The sequence below is a fragment of the Callithrix jacchus genome, chromosome 6 (genome assembly GCF_049354715.1).
Source record: "Callithrix jacchus isolate 240 chromosome 6, calJac240_pri, whole genome shotgun sequence".
In the NCBI taxonomy this organism is placed as follows: Eukaryota; Metazoa; Chordata; class Mammalia; order Primates; family Cebidae; genus Callithrix; species Callithrix jacchus.
Window position 1 is genome coordinate 157,147,937 of NC_133507.1, and position 24,668 is coordinate 157,172,604.

Sequence of the window (24,668 nt, forward strand, 5' to 3'; positions counted from 1 at the left end):
AGAACTCGCTGCTGTTACACAAACACAAAAAGGATTCGTCATCAAAGTCCGTTTCTGTCTAAGGAGTTCCTTCTTTATTTTACACACCCCAGGGTTGGGAAGTGTTTCAGATTTAAAGCTATAATGGCCAAAAGGTGTCCTCATGACGTTTCATCGTTGATGATGTTGACACATAGTGAATGGAAGTAAGGTGAGACTAGACAGAATGAAGTTCTTATATTTCTTTTCTTGGTTTTGGGTTTGTTTTGTTTTTCTAAGACAAAGTCTTGCTCTGTTGCCCAGGCTGGAGTGCAGTGGTGTGATCTCAGCTCGCTGCAACTTCCACCTCCAGGGTTCAAGCAATTCCATCATGCCTGGCTAATTTTTACATTTTGGGTAGGAACAGGGTTTTGCCACGTTGGCCAGGCTGGCCTTGAGTTCCTGACATGAACTGATCACCTACCTCAGCCTCCCAGAGTGCTGGGATTACAGGTGTGAACCACCACACCTGACCCAAGTCCTCATGTTTCTATAAAAGTTAAACCACCAAATAGCCTAGATCCTACCTAACCTATTTTCTACATTGAAAAATCCTGCCTTCTTGCATTTCTAGATAAATGAAAAAATAGAGCCTATGTGTGTTTCTATAAATAGCAGATTTAACAGTGTGGCTTGAGGGTTTGAGCGTCTGAGCTTCCAGTGGTCTCCAAGGGACATGGTCCTATCAGCAGGCAGCATATTTCAGGTCGTCTCTGGCCATCCTACGTACCCAACTGATATCATTTTGTTTTCCATTTTTGGCCTTTTAGTGTTACTCATTGAGGCCAGAAATGCTTGCAAAAGGTAAATAAATCACATCCCTCTGGTTTCCTCAGCGACACTAAGTCACAGCCGAGGACTCTGGGAGAGGATGACTGGCGGGAGGGGTCATGAGGAATGTTCTTTTACTTCTGCTAAGAAATTGAATTTCATTATTATATTTTATAAATATTTTCTTCTTGTGGCTCATAACCTGATTGAGGGCTTGTTGCCAAGGTCTTGCAAGGTAGGGATAGGCGGGGCCGGAGACGCCTGGGTTTCTTCTCAGGTGTGCCGGTGGCCCCAAATGGAAACCAATCAAGGTGCGATTTATGTTCATTAAGCGCTTGTCAAAACTGAAAAATTTTCTAATCAACAGCAATCTAGCCGCAGCCCCCTCGATGGCTGGGAGGGCCGCCTCTGCCACATCGGCTGTTTGCCTGTTACAACTCTAGGCTAAAAATCCGCTGATGATTACATTAGGCTAAGCTGCGAAGTAAATGAACCATGTCTTATTTAGGTGCCACTAGCTTCAGAGTAGTCCTGCCCCGCAGGGCTCTTGATAGCGTTTTATGGCTTTAAAATTAGTGTAGCTTCCCATTTGCTGCAGGGTGCTACATGTTATGCCTTTGAACTCAATAAGCAAAGGGAACGGGGCCTTTTGTTTTTCCCCTTCTTTTTTCCCCCTTGCATTTTAGCAATTTTGTTTTGCATCTTTTCCAGACGGCATTTTGCAATAAAAATGTCTGACTACCACGTACATGCCTCCCCCACTTAAAAAAAAAAAAAAGATAAGGGAAGAGAAAGAAGAAAAAGTAGACAACGTCATGCATTTGCAGTGGACGAGGTTTTTTGTGTTTTCTCCCCGCTGTGCTGCAAAGTGAAAAATGGCTTTGCAGGTCAACCCTAATGACTTACCATGTCAGAATCGCTACCTCAAGTGGGAACAACACCTTTAGCTCCAGAAATTGCCACATAAAGTCAGAGGGAAAATATTTCAGTATTTGTATTGGACAAGAGGAGTAAGAGCTAACGTTTATTGAGGGCCTTGGTGCTCTGTTAAGCACGTCGGTATTATCTCAGTTAATCCTCACAGCAATATCACAAAACAGGAGCTGTTTCTAAAGATGTGGACGTGGGGACCTTGAATGATGGAATAGCATGCCCCCAGGTGCAACTCAGAAGAGAGTGGAGGCTCCCTGATTTCGAGGCTCATTCACTCACTAAGAGAAAGCCACATTTTGTCTTCTGAAGACTTCTTTAGGAAATCAGAAAAGTATGGTTATCAGTGAATTATCTGATCCATTTGAATGGAATCTAATACAAGGCTCTGTGAACTACCTTGGCCGGCATTATGTTTAAGAAAACAATAATTAATGTAAAAGCAGTGCATGGGAAAAATACATATAGGAGACTTCAAAATAGGCCTCGGTGAAAAGTTTAAAAATTAGAAGTACTTACCATTTGTCATGGACAAAAACCGAAGTGGGATTTTCTCCATGTTACCTTAGGTCTAATGGCAGAAGATACGATGTAGCAATTGTTATTCAGCTCAGAGGAGTTGAACTCAGAGGACAGATGTGTGTGCTCTGATATCTTAAAACTCTACTGTTTGGCCGGGTGCGGTGGCTCACTCCTGTAATCCCAGCACTGTGAGAGGCCCAGGTGAGCAGACCACTTGCAGTCAGGCATTCGAGACCAGCCTGGTCAACATGGTGAAACCCTGTCTCTACTAAAAATTCAAAAATTAGCTGGGCGTGGTGGTGCGCGCCTGTAATCCCAGCTACTTGGGAGGCAGAGACAGGAGAATCACTTGAACCTGGGAGGTAGAGAGGTTGCAGTGAGCCGATATCGTGCCATTGTACTCCAGCCTGGGCAGCGAGCAAAACTTTGTCTAAACAACCAACCAAACAAAACTCTACTGTTTGTTTTAGTGCTGCATGTGTTAGCAAATTCATCCAAAGAAATCTGAAGTTTTAAAGAGACCCAGACAGGTAATATCACGATGGTGAGCATTTTCATATAACTCAAAATTTCTAGGATCTAATTATTGATTCGGTTGCTTCAAGTCATACTCAAATACTAAAATATTAGGACAGCAAAGGAATGATGCTGGCTCCTTGAAGTCTGTTATAGTGAGAGGTCTACAGCGACTGTGAAGAGACAGGCAGCTGTTTTCATATCTGAGGTATCCACTGTACAGGCTAGGTTTGAGCATGCATGGCTTAAAACTGGGTAATACTTGATTTAACCTAGAATGAGAAAAATCTTTCTTCCAGTGTAAACCTCAATGTAGTAGGTCAGTCAAGACAGATACAATCAAGAGGCAAAAGGTGTATTCAAAATTCAATGTGGAATTTTCTGCTTTTTGACTTCTATTGGAATGACTTATCCCTTTGGACTGGTAGACTTGAGCCATGCATGTTGGTTGCTGGCCTCTGCAGCACATGGACCAGAGAGGTTTGCTTTTGCCATCAGCGGAGAGACTCTCCCTTGTACGTGGAGCTGCCACCACTGGTCCCCAGCAAGGCCTCCCTAGCCTCCTCTTTCACCATGTGTCATGTAATGACCCAGGCCCAATAAAACATTTACTAAGTAAAGAATATTCCACACCTACCCTTGCTTACCTCCATGATGAAGTGGTAGACTGATTTCATCTTGCTAGTCCAGGTCAGTCACTCCAACCAGCACCGTAACTTCCTTCTTAGCCTGTTGACTTTGAGGTAGGAGGAGCCCAAGATGGCCGGGTGACAGTCTTCCAGTTTAATGGAATCACTATTGTGTCTCTTGGTGGCAGCATTCCTCCCCCTGGAACTAAGACCCCCCAGGCCAGCAGAACATAATGTTATGGAACTGGAGGCAAAAATTTTGCTAGTGGGTCACTAGGGGTGATGGCGAGTGGTACGATTTCCATTTCTGCCCCTCGATTCCTGGACCTGTGAATCCTGGCAATGCAAGAAACAGTACCATGTATTGGACGCTGATTCAGAGCATGCATGGCCTTCTGGAGAACTTTGCCCCAGCCCTGCAAAGTACTGTCACCTAGTTGGGGGTGTAATTGTGACTTCAAAAGGCCATTTCACGTTTCCGTCAACCCAGCTGCTTCAGGATGATGGGGAACGTGGTAAGACCAGTGATTTCCATAAGCCCTGAGCCGTTCGCCTCTGTCGGTGCTAGACGTCTGACCGGCCAGGTGCCTGCTTCCTGCCGCGGCTGCTGGTCACTCTCCTGCACTTACAAGCATGGGTCAGGTAGGCTTTAGGAAGGCAGTTCTGGAAGTGCAACACTGGATTGCTGTTGGCTATCTTGGGAAACAAAATTATTTCTCGTGGGATTTGTCCCCTTTGAAGCTGCCTCCTACCTTGCTATTGTGACTGTGATCCTTTGGAGAGAAGAGAAATCGTCTTCTTTGAGTTCTGTGATCTGAAGGGATGTGCCGGAAGATTTGCCATAGTTCTACGATGTGCTCTACAACGTTCTCACTGTATTTTTAAGAGCATGACTTTGGTGTGCACCTGTCACTATGTACGAGGCTATTGTTTGTTATTCATCAGTGTGGGACTTAAACATTCGCCTGGTCTTTTTGAATGGGTGGTCCTACGTATGTCTTTAGAGATTGGTTTCCTTTGAAGATACTAATAAATGGAGTTAGCATTCAATATTAAACAGAAGAGCAGTGAACTTTACAGTGGCTTCTCTTATGTACCTTTTTTTTTTTTTTTTTTTTGAGCTGCTCTTTAAAAATAGAACTTAATAAATTGCTGCTTCCTTTTGACCCTGGATATTCGTGAAGTGCAGTGAAAATAGGGAATAATGAGTCAGTCATTCTCTTTTTCCGGGAGAAGGAGAAACAAACATGTAAAAACATGTACGATATCTTCTTCCCAAAGTCCAATTCCTTTGCTCCTCCCCCAGTTGTGTACATAGAAGCATACACAGGGAGCCAGTTGGTTTTCAGACATGCAGCTAGACTAGCAGTTCTCAAGACTTTGGGCTCAGGACCCCTTTATCTTTTTAAAAATTACAGGCCAGGCTTGGTGGCTCATGCTTGCAATCCCAGCATTTTGGGAGGCCAAGGCGGGTGGGTCACCTGAAGTCAGAAGTTGGAGACCAGTCTAGCCAACATGATGAAACCGCATCTCTACTAAAAATATAAAAATTAGCTGAGTGTGGTGAAATGTGCCTATAATCCCAGCTACTCTGGAGGCTGACACAGGAGAATCACTTGAACACGGGAGGCAGAAATTGCAGTGAGCTGAGATCACACCACTGAACTCGAGCCTGGGCAACAGAATGAGACTTCTCAAAAAGAAAAAAATGATGGAGGGACCCCAAAGAGCTTTTGTTTATATGGATTTTTTTTCTATTGATATTCATCGTGTTAGAAAATCAAACTGTGAAAAATTTTTAATATGTAATCCATTTAAAAGAGCAATAATAAACTACCCATTATATGTTAGTATAAATATTTTTGAGAAAAGTGTAATTTTCAAAATAAAAATTGATGAGAAGGGTTGCATTGTTTTATGCTTTTTGCTGTCTCTTTGGCACCCAGTTTTGTGTAAGAGAGCTGGATTCTCGTGTTTGCTTCCACCTGTTGTGATAGGTTGATTCGGTTAGTCTTTGGAGAAAATCACATTGTGCAGATGTGTGATTGGAAGAGGGCAGAGTATTTCAACCATCATTCCAGATCACTGTGGCTCTTCCTCCTGCATGCTTCACCAAAACGCAGCATGTGGGTTTCTTAAAGCTTAGTGATGCAATGTGAAATCACGAATTTTTTTCCTTCTCTGCTACCTTAAAGTCCATCCAGCTGACTTGCACCTTGAATGATCTTTTATTGTGTTTTACCCATGCAGGCATATCCATATGCATCCATGTATGTGATGTCATAACCCAGTGATTTCAAGAAAAACAGTATTTTTGAAATGAAGTATGCAGATTTCTAAATAGTGACAGTTTTCATCACATAACATCAAAAAAAATTCATTCATGTCACCACCAATCTTGTCATAAAAGTTGCTAAGGCTTTGGAAGGTATCAGGCACGCAGTGAGAGATACAAGTTTGCCGCATACGTAGAACTGAAAACCATAGTCAGTCTATGCCTGGCATAGTCAGTCTTTCAGGTAAAAATTTTGTCCCACCATAAAAGTGGCTAGTTCAGCTTGCAACTCAAACAGTTACGGAAGCATCTTTCTGCAAGACAGTCATCACCCTTCGGTCCCCAGCAAAAATGCTTTACACATGCTTTCCATCACATAGCTCAGAAATTGAGAAAACATGCACTCAGAGGTTGGAATGTTTAAAAAGCAGACACGCATTTTTTAAGTGTATTTAAGAACAACTATAAATGAAACTTTTTGTTAGTGCCTAAAGAACAAAGAACATGCCAGTGAATAATACAATGATTAGTACAGTTTGGGGCGAATACTTTGATTCATGCTAATCACCATCATGTCTGCACCATGAAAGCAGATTTCAACACAGCAACAAAAAGGCGAGTGCTGTTTCTGAATTGTTTTAAAAATCTTACTGAATTGGAAAACTTAATAGAGTATCAAGGACCACACTTTGAAGATTGCTAAAATAGATTGTGCAAAGAGGAAAAATTCGATTAGATTGACCACAATGAAAAAGCCATGGCAAATTTCGGTATGTCTGAAGAGTTGTCTGTCTCTTCAGTATCATATATTAATATAAAATGTTATCTTTCTCAACATACATGTAGTTATAGACTAGAACTTAATGGAGAAACCTAATTGGAACAAAGATTTCCATTATTTTTTCCATCATTAACTATGTAAATTAAAAGTCTTAATACTTTTTTAAAGTAGATGTAAAAATGGAGGCTGCTGATTCTATCATCTGTCTTTGAAGAGAGTGGAGCTTAAGCACTGTCAGATTTTCAAAGCCTTGTGCTTTTTTTCTCATCCGATGTTGAGATGCCAATCATAGTTTATGCATTTCGGTTTAGCGTTAAGATCTTGTTAACTGCTTTTAGTACCCCTGTGAACACATCAGCAAACCATCTTTCACCAGGCAGCCAAAGGTAACGTCGGGATGCGAGGCAGTGGGAATCAATACGGTAAGGGTATTTTTAGGGACTGTTGATGGATTGCTGTATTTTGAACTTAACTTCAAGGGCCAGATGCCCCAGAGCTGACTAAGATGAACTCACCATTTACTGAGGACAGGAGAGACCATCAGACACATAGCGAGCTCTGGGATTGCCAAGACAAGACGTACGCACCTTTCCCTTTGTAGTTTTGGGAAGAATTCTTGTATATTTTTAAGTAGCCTAATACGGTGTTTTGATGAGGACTTTGTACCACCCTCCTTGCTGGAGCCAAGTGTTACTCTTTGGGTAACCTCTCGGTCCTGGGAACACATAACTGTGAAATTCTAGGACAACATGTTACAGCAGCGATTCAATTAATTCTCTGTATCAGGAGCGATCTGGTACACCGAGGCACTAATGACTCCGCGTCCTTCTCCGAAGGCAGCCCCACAGAAGGCGGGCGCCACGTTAAGCTGTGCTGCTGTCAGCAAGCTGAAAGCTGTGGGTCTCTGACACGGCTCTCAATTGCTAGCAGGTTTCTCTCATTGCACCTCATCTGCATCTGGGACATCAATTAGCATGTTTGTTGAGGCTAATTGAATGAAACTCAATCATAGCTCTTAATTGCTTGACTATGTGAAAAGAAATCACATTAATGCAGCTAATTAAGTGTACGGCAATAGATGCAGCATAATTAGGAGCGAAATGTAAAAAACAAGGGATGGCAAAGGTGCCGGAGCAGGGTTGCAGGGGGACAGCGAGGCACAGTTACCAGGCGATTGGCGGGTTCGCAAACAGGTCCCTTTGCTCTGGCGCCTGCTTGGAAAAAATAAGCCGCATGATGATCATGGACAACTTGAGAAGAAAAATGCAAATAGGTTTGCAATTACTACTTTTTCAAGCTGTTGAGGGGCAGGAGATGGCACCTCTGGGGGGCCTGGCTCTTGAGTGGGCCCCAGGGACTTGTTAAGTGCTGTTTAAAAGTACTTGGCTTTGAATTACCCTCACGCCTTGTTAAAGGGTTTTTCCTCTTTTATCTTCGATCAGCATTTTCAACAAGGAACATGGAGAAGGGTAGTATCTGTAACATTTGCATATCAAAAATCAAGCTTCCTGTCCTAATTTTACCCAGGTCCCTACTCAGACCCATGAAGGGTCTGCACAGCCCCTTGGCTTCTAAGAAAGACACTGTTTAGTGGTTGTAGCTTTAATTCCTCAAGTGCCAAGCTGGGGAGAGGTGAAAAGGGTGAGTCCTTTCAAAACCAGAAAGCTCAGTGTTGTTTCTCTTGGGAGGAACTAGAAGCCACAGACACGTGTCTTTTACCTGCCACCTGTATGTGAAGCGTTGAGTTTGGAGTGCTTTTATTAACTAGGAAATGCATTTTGTAAAGTTTTTTAAAAATGCGCAGCGCCTTGAAATCCAAGAATTGACTATTTTACGTGCCAACCTTTTTTTTACAGCTAGTCCCTCTGAGGTTGCAACGCCTAACTCAGGCAACAAAACAAATCCCCTGGCCCATGCTGAGCTAAAGATAAATGTGTTCCCTTGCTACATTCGAATCTGGAGAGCAGACACTTGGTACATTTCTGTAATAATTTTGAATAAAATATCCTGGTTATTGTATGTTAAACATGCCTATTAAAAGAGCCCATGCTGAGGCTCAGTCGCTATCTGATTAGCCTCATTTTAGAGCCCATAAGCAATAAATGCTCAATTACACTCCTGTTATTGTATTTTAATTTGTTAAGAATTGGCATTAAGGAAGAAAGTTATAGCAAGTTGATATTTTTAAAGGAGTAACTGTGCAAGAAGGAATTCATTATTTACAAGCATTAACTTTGGTTTGGAAACTTGGGTTTGCATATTTTCAGTGGATATTAATGGAAGTAAATTAACGATGCTTGAGAAAAACCCTTTTTAAGAAATGACCAACACCAACCAAAGGTCTCTAGGATGTGCTTCGCTTTGCTTTGCTTTGCTTTGCTTTGCTTTGCTTCTTCGCTTTGCTTTTTGAGATGGAGTTTCACTCTTGTCATCCAGGCTAGAATGCAATGGCACAATCTCGGCTCACTGCAACCTCCGCCTTTCAGGTTCAAGCAATTCTCCTGCCTCAGCCTCCCAAGTATCTGGGATTACAGGTGTGTGCAGCCATCCCTGGCTAATTTTGTATTTTTGGTAGAGATGGTGTTTCACCGTGTTGGTCAGGCTGGTCTTGCTCTCCTGACCTCAAGTGACCCGCCCACCTCGGCCTCCCAAGGTGCTGGGATTCCAGGCATGAGTCACTGTCCCCGGCCTCATGTGCTTTTCATTTGTCATCCTCAACACAGCACAGTCCCGAGAGTTCCTGTGTGTCTTCCACTTCTACCTTTCCTTCCATCTAGTTTAATGTAGTTAATTAACTCAATAGTAACTTTCTGTGTTTGTCTACATCCTCTCAAAGTTGATGATGATTTGTAGAGTCCAGCATCTCAACTTCCAAGTGGAGTCTTCTTTCGGGGGCTGGTGAATTCAGATTTGCAGTTCCCAGCCCAGACACTGCCTTCCAGTATCCTAAACCCACCGTGACAGCTTTCCTTCAAGGGGTCCATGGTTGACTCCAACCAGCCTACCCTGAGAGTCAGGCCACCCTCCCTGAGCCGCCCTGTAAGATGAAATGGCCAGTCACCAGCCTCAGATGGCCTGGCATCTCTGCCCCTGGCCTCTGGGCTGATGTGAGATGCATGCGTGCCAGGGTTTTCTCTCTGGATGGACTGTTTGTCCTCTGCTGGGGAGTGCCCAGCCTTGCCCCTGCCTCTGAATTGGCCCCACTGTGGCACAGTTTCTGATCCTTTCTCCAGTGGCTTTCGGCCCATTGTTCTTCCTCCTGGTTCTGACCTTGGTGTTTTGAGTTTTCTGTCTACACCAAAAGGTCTGTCCTCAGGGGTCACCAGGGACCCTGAAGCATCTTGTCCTTCTGCGGCTGGTGTAGGGGAACCTGCCAGGGTTCTGTATTTCTCTCCCAGAATGTCCCCAACCGATGTGCTTGTGCCCTCATGTAATAGAGTTTCTCCTTCCGCCCTTCTTCCTGTTGAGAATTCCTGCACCCTGTTCCCTTGAGTCTGGTTTGACTCCATGTGGCACCCTCTAAGTCACTTTAGTTAGAAGGAGGTCTGTGCTGTGACACTCCAGGCTCACCCACCTTCCCATGGTTGGGCAGGGAGAGAACACCTCTTCTCATCCTCTGCCCTGAAGACCCTCAGTTTCATTCCTCTCCCCTGAACTGAAATTGTATACTCTGTGGGTTTTGTTGTGCCATTTCTTCTATCAGCAGACATCTTGTTGATAAACCTGTGACTCCTTCACCTGCTGGAGTGTGGGTGGTGTCGGGCAATTAAAAGGTAAACTGCTCACCTGTAATCCTAGCTACTCGGGAGGCTGAGGCAGGAGAATCACTTGAACCCAGGAGACGGAGGTTGCAGTGAGCCAAGATCACAGTGCTGCACTCCAGCCTGGGTGATAGAGTGAGACTCTGTCTTGGAAAAAAAAAAAAAGAAATGGTGGACAGCCTGTTTTTCAGAAGCCACTGGGATCTCGCTTTGGCCTCCCTGCCACTGTCTGTATCCCAGCAGCTCCCTCAATACACTTGGCCAAGTTCCTTGTCCCTGAGATAGAGGCTTCCAATGCTTGCACGTTGATTCTAGAACTTTATCCAGCTATCTCTTTGCATCAGGTGTTAGAAACAAGTTTTCGTTGCTGCAAAAGAAATAGCACTCAAACACAGATTTTCTCAGCAAGGCAATTTACCTCTATAGAAGGGTGCATCTCACGGATGGAGCAATGGCAAGTGCACACCTGAACAAGGGAGAGAAAGGGGTGCTTATCCCTGACGCAGGTAGCCACTACTGCTCTGTTGTTCCCCTGTTGGCTGGGGTTGGACCACACAGTCTAAGCTTATTTAGTTTGGCTATTTTAAGGAGAGCAGAAGTAGGAGCCAGAATGGCAGGATGAGCAGTTTTGGTGGGAAAGAAAGTTATGGAACAGGTGACTATAGGTGACTCAGGTCAGAGTAGTTGACCTGGGGTGACTCAGGATGGAGCAGGTGACCAAGATGAGTCCAGACTCTAAATATGTGGGTTAGGAGGGAGAGGCACGAGGGGGACGTGTGGTTTCAGTGAGAGGAGTAGGTGCAGGTAACTGGGGGACAATGTCAACTACTGATCAGAATTGGCAGGAAGAGTTGGCAGGAAGTTTGTTTACTGAAACAACGGGCAAGGAGAGGAAGAGAACGAGGAAGTTAAACTTTAAAATGGAGAACAAAGGACAAGGAAACTGAACATACTGACATACCGATTCTTTGAAGAGAAGCTTAGAACTCACTGTAGTTAACATCAGGTAACTGCCATTCAGCAGTTAAGAGACAGCAGCCCACTTCCCCACCCTGGCTCCATCCCTTGCATCCAGCATGTGGGTTTATTTGGCAGTTCTTCTAAAATTACGTTGGCTGAGCTTGGTGGCTTATGCCAGTAACCCTAGTACTTTGGGAGGCTCAGGTAGTAGGGTCACTTGAGGGTAGAAGTTGGAGAACAGCCTGGGCAACCTAGCAAGACCCCATCTCTAAAAAAAAATTATTAAATGAAATGGAATTATGTTCACCTGAGCTTAATCACTTATAACAAAGACAGATTGATCGATCTTCAAATCTAAAGGGAATTCAACAAGATGCTCTCAAGGAAAGGACATATTTATTCCCACTTCCCGTATAGTATTAAAACAGTTGAAATGTTGTTATTCCGAGAGTTATTTTCAAATACAGTCATATCCGTGTGTTCATGGGGGATTGGCTCCGGACCCTCCAGAATACCAAGGATCCTCGGATGTTCGAGTTCCTTATATAGTACAGCATAGTATTTACATATCACCCTCACACGTTCTCCCATATACCTTAAGTCATCCCTAGATTACTCACCCCATGCAGTGTATATGCAGTATTTCCTTATCTGTATTTTTTTAATTGTTATATTGTTACAGAGGGCTGAATGTATATTCTTTCTTGATGTGTGATATCGATTAATACTTGTCCAGAGTGCTTAAGATACTGTGTTTGCAGACAAGGATTCTCATTACCAAAAATAATAATTAGTGATGATGATGATGCGGTCAGGGATTGGTAACTCACTGGCCAGCAGGCCCCTCCCCTGGCTCTTAGTTCTTGTCCCCCTCCCCAATTCCCTGCTCATCAGCCAGTTCCCAGGTACTGTTTGACTCCACAGTGAGTTAAGTGAGCTGCCAGAGAACAGGCACTGTCCACCCAGACTGCCCTGCAGTTCCCTGATTGCTGCTGGTCATTTGCTTCCAAGGCCTAGAAAGCCACCCTCTTTTTCTAATATCCAACTTTTGTGTATCCATCCCTGAGCTCCATATTTTTTTCGATGCCATAATACCCACGCCTCAGACATCTTCCTGGTTCTTAGCAAAATACTTGACCTTTTTACTTCCAGTTTTCACCTGATTTTTCACTAGACAGCTTCAGTCTTACCTAGATTTTCATAGTTTTCCCATCTGAGACAGAAAGGTTATTACAAAATGGTTTTCTACTCCATGGAATTTTACTTGGAATTTATAGGAGAAGCCCAGGTTCCTGATGTGCCCGCTGATAAGCAAGAGTTCAAAAAATAGAATTGTATGTGTAGACCTATTTCCTAATGCCCCTTGAAGGAGGCATCTGCGGTGTCTCTCCTTACATCTCTAGTTCCTGGGTTAGTTCGGGAACAGAAGCAAAACTCTGATTTAAATCTAATGATGATGTTACTGGTACTCTACAGATAAAACCTCATCATTTTAAAAGTGCTCTCCACAGTGGAAGGGTCACAGGGTTGTAATTCATGACATCTGATAGACCCTTTTGTTCTAGATTGTAAAAGGTCTTTTTTAAAATCTCTCTTGGGTGTTTAACATTTTGAACAGGATTACATGCAGAATGTTCACGGTAAGGAGATTGACCTTCTGAGAACCACTGTGAAAGTCCCAGGGAAGAGGCCACCCCGAGCCACGTCAGCCTGCGCTCCCATCTCCAGCCCTAAAACCAATGGCCTATCCAAGGACATGAGCAGTTTACACATCTCACCCAATTCAGGTAAGCTTCCAGCAAATGCACTAATCCAATTCAATAGCAACAGATGGTACAGGCTTAAGGGCAATGTTGGACTTTTAGGTTAAGTGGATACAGTAACTATCACGTTACAGATTAAGGTTTGGAAACCTTATTGCTTCTGTGGCTGATCTTTTCCTTTAAACTTTCAGTTCCACAAATGCCAGCCAGCAAATGGTGCTTTGAGTCACAGCTGCAAAAACATGCATCTGGGCCTTCCCAGGGCTACGTGGTAGGAAGTGAAGTTTCACATGTGAACTGGGTATCTAAGGACCTTCTGAAAAATGTGAATTAATGTTAAAGTGTCAAAGATTAACTCATTTCTGATAACTGTGTGTCTGAAAGTGGAAAAACCATTTGGAGCAAGATTCAGAGGGAACTATTTGACCTACATAAAATGTAAACTTCATGTTATTATATTTTAATTGTCATCTGGCATTCTTTAATGCGACTTTAGTTCTCTGTATTCTCTTAAAGGAGACCATTTTTTTCATTCAGGATCAGAGAAAGCTAGTATTTTCTCAAGTGTTGATGTGTTTAGAAATTCCTGGCCTCTGTGCCCAGTTGCAAGCTGTTCAAAATGACATTATTTTATTTAAGTTTTTGCAAATCATTGCTCTGTGGCCTGAACCCTCCCATGTCTACTCGTCAGAGAAAAGGTGACGATCCTCTTGAGTCCTCCCACCCACACTCAGGCTCCTTCAACATAGGGATAGCCCTTCAAGAATTTTGCATTTTCTCCAGCAGAAAGTCTCTTTCTTCTCTCCCACCTACATCCAGTCTTTTTTTTTTTTTTTTTTTTGAGACGGAGTTTCGCTCTTGTTACCCAGGCTGGAGTGCAATGGCGCGATCTCGGCTCACCGCAACCTCCGCCTCCTGGGTTCAGGCAATTCTCCTGCCTCAGCCTCCTGAGTAACAAGGATTACAGGCACGCACCACCATGCCCAACTAATTTTTTGTATTTTTAGTAGAGACGGGGTTTCACCATGTTGACCAGGATGGTTTCGATCTCTTGACCTCGTGATCCACCCGCCTCGGCCTCCCGAAGTGCTGGGATTACAGGCTTGAGCCACTGCGCCCGGCCCCATCCAGTCTTCTTAAAACAGAATTCTGGCCGGGCGCAGTGGCTCACACCTATAATCCCAGCACTTTGGGAGGCCAAGGCAGGCAGATCACCTGAGTTCAGGAGTTCAAGACCAGCCTTGCCAACCTGATGAAACCCCATCTCTACTAAAAATACAAAAATTGGCTGGGCATGGTAGTTCAGGCCTGTAATCCCAGCACTTTGGGAGGCCGAGGCAGGCGGATCACAAGGTCAGGATATCAAGACCGTCCTGGCCAACATGGTGAAACCCCGTCTCTACTAAAAATATAAAAATTAGCTGGGCATGGTGGCACACGTCCGTATTCCCAGCTACTTGGGAGGCTGAAGCAGGAGAATCTCTTGAACCCAGGAGTTGGAGGTTGCAATGAGTTGAGATTGTACTACTGCACTCCAGCCTAGCAACAGAGGGAGACTCCATCTCAAAAAAAAAAAGAAAAATACAAAAATTAGCTGGACGTGGTAGCAGGCACCTGTAACCCCAGCTACTTGGGAGGCTGAGGCAGGAGAATCACTTGAACCCTGGAGGCAGAAGTTGCAGTGACCCGTGATCATGCCATTGCACTCCAGTTCGACTGACAGAGTGAGACTCCATCTCAAAAAAAAAAGAAAACAAAAAACAGATTTCCGTCGTTCTAGAGTTTCTGGCCTTTAAATGCTTCAGTTTCCTCTTCTGAAACATTAAGTGCTTTTAAACAGGGATGGTGCTGACCGCCCGGTTCTGTGGCATGAACGACACTGGCTGGTGAGAGCAAGATGATAATGATAAAGAGGAGTTGAGATTTGGGTCCTCCATCCTGGGCTCCCCCTGCGCAGTGTGAGGCAGTCACTGAGCTGGTTCCTTCCCACCACACTGGGTGCTCTTGCCCAGCCTGCCTGTGTGGCAGGGGGCTATGTCAGAGGAGATGACATGAAGGTGCCCGGAAAGCTGGATGCAAACACAGGCTGTTGTTTCTAATCAAAACAAAAATTGGCTTTATGCTAAAAGAGACTTTAGTGCCTTCCAAAAAAGTAAGAAAAGTATTTTGCAGGGGCTCCTGTGACCTGCCGACCTTTCTTCCAGGCATCCGTGAGATTTTTCTTATTAGGGCGGTTTGTTAACTATGGGATGGGGAGACAGAAAAGAAGGGCACCAGAAAGAAAAAAATCTGTAGTGAGTAAAAAGCTAAAGGCTTTATTACATTAGTACATTACATAAACTCATTTATTTATTCAAAAAGTATCTATTGGCCAGGCACGGTGGCTCACACCTGTAATCCCAACACTTTGGGAGGCCGAGGCGGGTGAATCACCTGAGGTCACGAGTTCAAGACCAGCCTGGCTAACATGGGGAAAACCCCATCTCTACTAAAAATAGAAAAATTAGCTGGGTGTGGTGGTGCATGCCTGTAATCCCAGCTACTCAGGAGGCTGAGGCAGGGGAATCACTTAAAACCAGGAGGCAGAGGTTGCAGTGAGCCGAGATCACACCACTTCACACCACTGCACTCCAGCCTGTGCGACAAAGTGAGACTCCATCTCAAAAAAAAAAAAAAAACATATATATATATATTTTTTTTTCTCCAGCAGAATATATATCGAGCACCTATTTCATGCCAGAAATTGTGCTCACTGTAGACACGGAGTCCCTGACTTTAGAATTCTTCTATTTTCACCTCCTTTTCCATCACATCACGGCTAGTCATCTAGTTATTTAAATCAGTAAGCATTTATTCAGTTTTATTTTTAAAAGTTTTAAATGGATAAAAAATGCATTAATTAAACAGAAATTAATTAAAATGAAAATTTGTCTTCGTAACATGATGTTTTAAATTTTCTGTACATTATGGAATGGCTAAATGCTGCCATTCATGGAGTTTCTAATGTGTGCCGGAGACTCAATTCCTACCCTCTAGAATCTCCCCTGTTGTTGAGGAGAGAGGTTAGTAGACTGAGCCTGCACCAAGCCGCAGGCCTCAGTAGGACAGTTGTAAAGGGTGGGTCATGGAGACCCAGAGATGCTGAGGTTGGCTCCACCCCAGGAGATGGGCCAGGCTTCAAGGAATAGGGGATACCTGCTGAGTTTGAACAAAGGATAAGAACTGGCCAGGCACACGAATGTGGAGGAAGAGCATCAATTCTGTGAAAAAGGGTTGACTCTGTCACAGTCAGATTTTGATCTTCCTAATCTGGAGACTCCCATTTCTTGGAGTCAAATACCACTGTTGTCCTAAGGGAAACTAATGTTTGATTATAAGTGGATGATACAAAGCCCCATAAACCATCCCATATCTCATGGAGTCAGCTACGGCACGGACCTCTCTCTTTGAGGGGGTGAGTTTTGTCCTTGGAAGGCATTTTCATTGCCCAGTTTTCATTCTCTTTAAGACCCCCCACCGTTGGGCAAATGGGAGGGTTGCGACGAGATTGAAATCCCTTTTCTGTGGTCGCAGCCGTCACAGCACATCTCCGCAACCCTGAAACAGGTGAATCCCACACGGGGGCCTGGCTGACTTTCCGTCTTCTCTGATTCCAACTAGGGATACAGAAGTGGGGGTCTGACCTTAGCACAGAGGCAGTGCCACTTTGGGAAGAAAAAAATGCCTCATGGTCCCCACAGTGCTCAGGGAGGTGGCACCCCGACCAAACAGGCAGGTGATGTCATCAGCAGTGTGCAGCAAGAGTGCACACATCCTCTGAGCTTCTCAGGTTATGAGAATAAGCCATGGGCAGAGGCACGACTATAAGAGGAAGCAGCTTCATTAGAATCTTGGGAAATTTTAACTTGAATTCACCTGCTCTAAACATGAATGTTAATCTGTAAAGTGACACATTCTTTCTTGCTTAAGAAATTAAGGCATTTGGGGACTTGAGTTTTTATACTCTGAAAATTGAGTTTCTCGTGTCTAAAGTTATTATTCATAAAATATCCTCTCACCTGAGAAATTCCGACACAGCAAATTCAATCTGAATAAATTGAGGCTACATCCCAGCACTTTGGGAGGCCGAGGCGGGTGGATCACAGGGTCAACATGGTGAAACCCCATCTCTACTAAAAATACAAAAACTTAGCTGGGCATGGTGGCACGTGCCTGTAATCCCAGCTACTCAGGAGGCTGAGGTAGGAGAATTGCCTGAACCCAGGAGGCGGAGATTGTGGTGAGCCGAGATGGCGCCCTTGCACTCCAGCCTGGGTAACAAGAGTGAAAACTCCATCTCAAAAAAAAAAAAAAAAACAGAGAGAGAGAGATGGACTTTTAGCTAAAAATAGTATTAAAGACCTGTTTGCCAAAAAATGTAATACACTACTTAACCTTATTCTTCACTGTTGACTCATGTTTTGTCTCTCAGTTCTGGGCAAACTGGAGGGTTTTCTTTTTATTTTCATTTTTGTATTCATTTTCTTATCTCGGTGTGATCGAATCAGTTAAATGTTTTATGCCGTCTCTTCTCGTCACTTCCATTCACATAGACCTGATATATGTGTGGACCTGAATCTTTGTGGATAACACTTACTCTTGCTTTAGAGTAACTGTCCGTAGGTGGAATGATTCATTCAGTTGGTATAACCGTTCGCAGGGGTCTTGATAAACATTTCCAGGTTAACTTCTAAACGGTTTTATATAAAAACTTTTCCCAGCCATAGTCATCGCCCATTTCACCTCACACACTTGCTAATGCTGTTAATATTATTTTTAGAATTTATGCTAATCTGATGAGCCATAAAATACCTCATGTTTTGTCGATTTGGATTTCTTCAAATGGCGGCAAGGCTGAGCAGCTCACAGTTTTCTTCTGCTGTGATTGATTGTTTAGGTACATCCTTTGTCCGTTTTGCACTAGGTTCTTGCCTTTTTCTTATTGATACCTAAGAACTCTTTGTATATTTAGGATATAAATACATTTTGCAGACATTTACCCAGTTTATTATTTGTCTTTTAAATTTTATGCTCATCTTTACAGAGAGGTTTTCCCTCTTTTTTTATTTATAATCATTTTACTGTTGTGATTTCTATTTTAAGCTGTTTTAAAAGCCTTTTATAATCTCAAAACCAGATTACAGTTTATATATGTATACGTCTAAGTTTTAGTTTTTTTCCCTTTAAAATATACGTACATGTGTATATATGTGTGTGAATATATGTGTATGCATATCTATCTTTATGTGTGTGTGTGTATACGTGTATATGTGTATATTTAGCCCCTAACCCACCTTTAATTTGTTTGGGTCTATTGTGTGTGACAGAAATCTAATTGAATTTTTCATTCAAATAAATAATCAACTGTCCTTTCTCTCTTTGTTGAATTTTTTTTCTTTCCCTGTGAATTCTGTATGTCTCCTTCGTTGCAAAGGTCAGTCATTTCTCACATGGGCTGTGTTTCTGGCCTCTTGGATGTATTCCGAGACCTGGTATCCCTGCATGGTCTTACCTTATGTAGATTTACCGCAGAGTCTTAGATTTCTGCCGTTTCTGTCTGGTAGTATAACACAGTTAAATGTTTCTCTTTTATCTTTCAGTTTTTCTTGGCTACTGCTACCCATTTATTTTTGTCAAATGAACTAAAGAATAACTTGAAACCTCCTCCTCCCTGATAAAAATAATCCCCTCATTAGGTCACATCACATCGGGTCCTCCTGAGGCTGTGATACAGGCATGTAAAATAATAAAAATAACGGCCGGGCGCGGTGGCTCAAGCCTGTAATCCCAGCACTTTGGGAGACGAGTGGATCACAAGGTCAAGAGATCAAGACCATCCTGGTCAACATGGTGAAACCCCGTCTCTACTAAAAAAATACAAAAAATTAGCTGGGCATGGTGGCACGTGTCTGTAATCCCGGCTACTCAGGAGGCTGAGGCTGAGGCGGGAGAATTGCCTCAACCCAGGAGGCGGAGGTTGCGGTGAACCGAGATTGCGCCATTGCACTCCAGCCTGGGTAACAAGAGCGAAACTCCGTCTCAAAATAAAATAAAATAATAAAAATGATCCCATCATGGCTTTAATTGGCATTGTTTTTAAGCTATTAATTACGGAGAAAGTGACTACTGTGTTGAGTTTCTTATCATGGGACACTGTTCTTTCCCAATTTATTTAAATTTGCATTATAGCCTCCAGCAAAGTTCAGCATTTTTTTTTTCCATTTAGTTGCTCGACATGTCTTGTTAATCTGTTCTGTTAATTTGTAATTTTTGGTGCATTGTGAAGCTAGTCTTTTTTGAGGGGTGGGGTATATTATGTCATCTAGTTGGTAAGAAAAAGGAAAGCTCCAGGCCTGACACCATGGCTCATGCCTATAATCCCAGCACTTTGGGAGGCAGGGGGATCATAAGGTCAGGAGTTTGAGATCAGCCTGGCCAACATGGTGAAACCCTGTCTCTACTAATAATACAAAAATTAGCTGGGAGTCACGGCGAGTGCCTGTAGTCCCAGCTACTCGGGAAGCTAAGGCAGGAGAATCACTTCAACCTGGGAGGCAGAGATTGCAGTGAGCCAAGATTGCACCACTGCACTCCAGCCTGGGCAACAGAGGGAGACTCCATCTCAAAAAGAAAAAAGAAAGCTTCTAATTTTCTGTATTCAGCTATCTTGCTGAACTCTTGTTAGTTGGAATAGCTATTGGATCTTTCTCTTGATTCTCTAGCACACAGTCATAATATGCATTCCATATTTCAAATATTAGAATGCCTAACTGTGTGTCAGTGTTGACTTTTAATTTCTCCCAGCAGTTTACTGGTTCAGAGACTGTATTGCTTCGCCTCCTGGGCCATTCATTTGCCACTGTTATTGAGTCTCCTGTGTTCCCAGCCTTGATTAATGCTCTGGATATGGGGGATGTTGAGGGACAAGACTGTCCCTCCAGGAGCCATACACTCCCGTGGGGGTGGTGGAGTCTGAAGTTAAATACACAAGTAAGATCACTGTAAGGAGTGTTAAGTGCTGAAGGGACCTGTGGAGCAACGGAACAGAAAATACCTGGAGGGGTCGGGGGTGGGGTATTCCTTGCATTTGGGAAGTGATTTGCCTGTATTGAAATAGTGACTACATTTCACACTTTAGAGCCCTGGAAATGTGGTCATCCTCATGTCGGTTTTTGTCATGGGCTTGGGAGAAACACACACTGTCAGAGCAGCTGCCTTGTGCTCTGCTGATGGCTGGGCTCAAGCCATTCTCTGGGGCTCATGCATTGATGAGAGTGGAGAGCTGCAGTGGTGATGGGGTGGCTCTGGGCTCCCTGTGGCGGTGGTGGAGTGCAGGAGTGGGCTGGGGCACAGCAGCAGGCTGTGCGACTGTAGGAGAGCTGGCCAGTGTTGTCCCTGCCACCAACACCCCCAAGAGAGCATGCATCGGCACAGGCAGCCTGCCTGGGGAGAGCAGAACCTTTTGATGTGGATGATGCTGGTGCTCAAAAGAGGGAAACAGAGATGATTGTGGAACTCAAACATCCTCACAATCACGGGGAAGGGAAAGGAATGGAGAGAGGCAAGGCAGCTCTGAGCGCAGGTGGTATGAAGCGCGCCAGCCTGCCCACAGCCCCCACATGGTAGGTCAGCATGGGCATACCCTTGTTCAAAGCCTACAGCCAGCCTTCTCATTCAAGAAGGAGTTGGCCGAGGCTGCAGAGAAAGCCCTACATCTGCCTCATCAACCCACATGCTCTTATCCATAGATAATGGACAACGAAGATGTTTGTGGGAACCAGCAGTAAAAATATGAAGGATGGGCCCGGCGCCGTGGCTCACGCCTGTAATCCCATCACTTTGGGAGGCTGAGGCAGGCAGATTTCCTGAGCCCAGGAGTTCCAGACCAACCTGGGCAACATGGTGTAACCCTGTCTCTACAAAAAAATGTAAAAATTAGCCAGGCATAGTGGCAAGTGCCTGTGGTCCCAGTTTCTGAGCCCAAGAGGTCAAGGCTATAGTGAGCTATGATCATGCCATTATACTCCAGCCTGGGCAACAGGGTGAGGCCTGTCCCAAAAAAAAGAAAGAGAACATGTGAAAATACTATAGGAGGGAGAGTTTTAGAAATAAAGATTGCAAAAATAAAAAATTCAGTAGATGAGTTAAATACGATAGAGAACATGGCTAAAGACATGTTGGGAGTCAGAGACATAACAGAAGAAAATATGCTAGAGGCAAATAAGGCTATCTGAACAGTCAGGTGTCAGGTTGAATGGGAGAGGAGGCTCTGCAAAAATAAAATCTTAAAAAGCACCCAAAATAGGAGAAGAGCAAGGTTATCTGTTAAAAAAGAGAACTGTGAGTGTAGACTTCTCAAGAGCAACATGCATTCTTAAAGGTAATGGAAATATTCCCTCCTAAAGACAAGTAATTCTGAACCTAGAAGCCTATGGAAAGACACCACTTATCAAATGAAGGTGGAAAAAAAGACATCTTTAGATGACATGCATATAAAGAAGACATCTTTAGAGGACATCTTCGTCTTAAAGGGTTTTGAAAAAATTACTTAAGGATCTACTCCAGAAAAAAAAGAAAGAATCCAAAAGCTATTTATTCAAGCCAGGTTAAACCTTTCTTTCCTTATTCAAGGTCACTCACTTCTCAGGATGTCCATGGCCGTCATCAGCTTCCATTCTTTTGGCCTGGAACTTACACTATTTTAAGTTGCCATTTAGTGGGGATTTACCAGAAGCCACATTTGAGAGAACCTTCCCAACTTTGATTTCAGTTATATGTCCAGAGAAGGAGGCAAAATGTCAGGTATTTTCTGACATGAATGTTTGGCCAGCCTGGTTTGCTAAAGCTGTATCCACATGCAACAGAATGCAGAGTTATATTAGCTTCCACAGTTATTTTCACATTTAAGTAGAGAGCAGGAAAACATAATGGCCAAGAGCAAGGGTTTTGGTGTCAAAATCACTAAATAGAATCCCACTTCTCCCATCTCAGATCCTTCTGAAGTTGTCTCTCTAAACCCCAGCTTCCTTGTCTTTAAAATGGGGCAATGATGTCTACCTCTGTACGGAGTACACACGGCATGCCTTTCAAAAGCTTGGCTGATGCTGACTTCACAGAATTCTATCATTAATTCGTCATAATCGTGATGCCAAAAGCAAGGAAGAGAGGAGAGAAATTATGTTCTTGAATTAATTTTTCAAATACAGTAAAGGGTGTACATGGCCTTTGAGTAGACGTAGTGGACGTAGGGCTTAGGCTTCACAAACGCATGCCCCCGCAACAGACAGCATCCCACTCTCATGGCAGCGACGGGCAGACAAGAAATGCTCTTCCGGACTTTCATGGATCTCCATGGAGCCATCTGCTCCAGTTCTGTGTCCTGTGGTCACTTTATTCTGTAACTCCTGGTTGTGACATTTTTGTTCTAGGATGACAGATACCTTCTTGTCTCTAAAGTGTGTCTTTGTTGGGTTTTCGCAACTATGGCTATGTTTTTATCCTAACCAGATTGATGGTTAGACCTTTGTCAAAGGAAACCTTTCCCCTTCTCCTCCACATGCCCCCCTTTCCCACTTGAGGCCCCCAGCGGTTTCAAAATATTAAAGCCGTCAGGAGGGTTGAAGCTGATTTTCCAGGGGAGGTGGGGGAGGCGGGGACAGCAAATGTGTTTTGAGTATGAACTGCCGTTGACATCTAAAGTCTCAACCATGCTGTTTTCTCCACACTTCAGCAATCAGGACATCCAGCAAACCCATAAAAAACCAAACTAATAGCATGAATATTCAGTGACCTAGAATACTAATTATCGCCATGAATATTAATGTGATCGGACTTGCTTTTTCCTCTCCTCTTTCTCTCCCGTCCTCTTTCTCCCTCTCTCCCTCTCTCTTTTTTTCCACTTAGCCGGCTCTAAAGATGGGTCATAATGAGAGCATTTAAGAGGGAGCGCTCTCCGCCGTGACAGGGACCGGGGTAATAAGGAGAGCTTGATTAACGTGGTGCACTTGGGGGAGAGATGAGAGGCTTCACGTGGGCCTGTTCGGGGGAGGCAATGAGGCACCGGCGGCTCTGTTGCTGCTCCCGGAGATTAATGAGGCCTAAGAGTGCATTAGGAACAGTGACAAAGGTTTGATCTAATGGGCTCAGTCATTTTTCCTTTGAGTGACAGACGCACAGAAGTAATTGGCTGTGCAGAATGGCAGCTCATTGGCGGTACTTAAGGATACATTATCCCCGTTGTGTGGCCCGCAGAGGCTGTTTATCAAAACTGCTCACACTGCAGACGCAAAGTCGCGAAGCTGCTGTTACAGTGGTAACAGCTATTAAAAAAAAATAACGCGACATCAAAACTAGACCCGTTGTTGTCTCATGGAAAGAAAGTTTTTCTTTGTTTAGTTTCAAATGGTCTAGAAAACATTTTAATAACTCTGGAGTCCAGAGTCTGTTCCAGGCCCTGGATGAGCTGTGTCAGTCCACACCTGTCCCCTGCCGGCGTGTGGCGTGGCCAAGGCTTGTTGGAACACAGAGCATCGCTTCCCACTCATGTCGACCGAGGCCACCCCGGAGTTCTCCCACACGTTGGATCTTGAGTACAACCTCCAATATGTACATCGGAGACCTTTAGCACCTTGGTAGTCCATTTGCAAACGGAAGTCTTATTGGCTGAGCATTCTTCTTCTGAAATAAAATTTCAGTTTCAATAGCATGTGATATCTGCTTTCTTAAACCAGGTTTTGTTGGAATTGGTTTTAATGACCATGTGACAGTTTTTAGGGAAAAAGTTAATATTTTGTGAGGCTTCTCTTAGACCAGGAGGACAGCTAAATGTGTCATTAAAAGACACTGACGTTCATCTTGGTTCTGTTTAAGAATTGCAGCATCTTCAGCTTTTATGAGTAATGCGTTCTATTAGGTGTCCGTGTGTATACACTGCTCTCAGTGAGGTTTAGGCAAATTCATGTGATACTGTTTCCATCATTAAATTGTAAGCCATTTCTCTTTCTTTGCTTTCCTCTCTTAGTTCTGTGACCTAACAGTTATTTTTTCATTAAGTACATACTCCTGCATGTTACCATTATGTGAAATGTAGGCGGTCGATACTGAGGAGATGAGTTGGTTTCCTGCAGATAATGTTCCCCTGTAGTAGCCGACTGTGATCCAGAGCGTTGGTGTACAATTCTAAGTAAGTATCACACTTCCCATTTAAGGAAAGCTTCAATTACTTGAACTCTAAGTGGAGTGTTCCTTTCTGTCAGAATCAACGAAAGCAACTTGATTCTTGATGATTTCAGCAGAGACGTTGCGGGGACAGCCAGGACCCCGAGTCGGTGGTGGTAACAGGTGTACCTACAGGTAGATAAAAGGTGCCTCAGAAACTTTTTTCTTTCAAAAATGTGTATGGGCGGTGAGGAACAGTGTTTCAGCTGCTAAACTGATGCTTCCGAGACCAGTGAAGTGGTCTGCAGGGTCAGCTGTGGGAAAGAAGAAGTGCCAGGAAGAGCCTCTGCGAGTTACCCCGGCCGCCTCCACCGGGGAGCCAGCTGCTGGCCCTGGGCACCAGTGAGAACCAAGTCAGGGAAAGGGCTTCTCACTCTTCCAGGCTACAGTTGAGTCCGCCATTTCCCTGCTTTCTGTGGTCCTTTCCCACACTGGCAAAGGAGAATTTTTCGAAGTAATCATGACATGTTTCCGTCTTGAAACCTT

At 43.9% G+C, this 24,668-nt stretch overlaps 1 protein-coding gene across 14 annotated transcripts in view; it reads left to right on the forward strand.

Annotated features, from left to right (window-relative positions):
- Positions 1–24,668, forward strand: part of AGAP1 (ArfGAP with GTPase domain, ankyrin repeat and PH domain 1) — a 639,539-nt gene that overhangs the window by 409,797 nt on the left and 205,074 nt on the right. For all 14 annotated transcript variants that reach the window (XM_054258069.2, XM_054258070.2, XM_054258072.2 and 11 more), the window contains one exon: positions 12,782–12,950. In XM_054258069.2, coding sequence (XP_054114044.1) covers positions 12,782–12,950 — 169 coding nt within the window. The remainder of the gene's footprint in view (positions 1–12,781; positions 12,951–24,668) is intronic.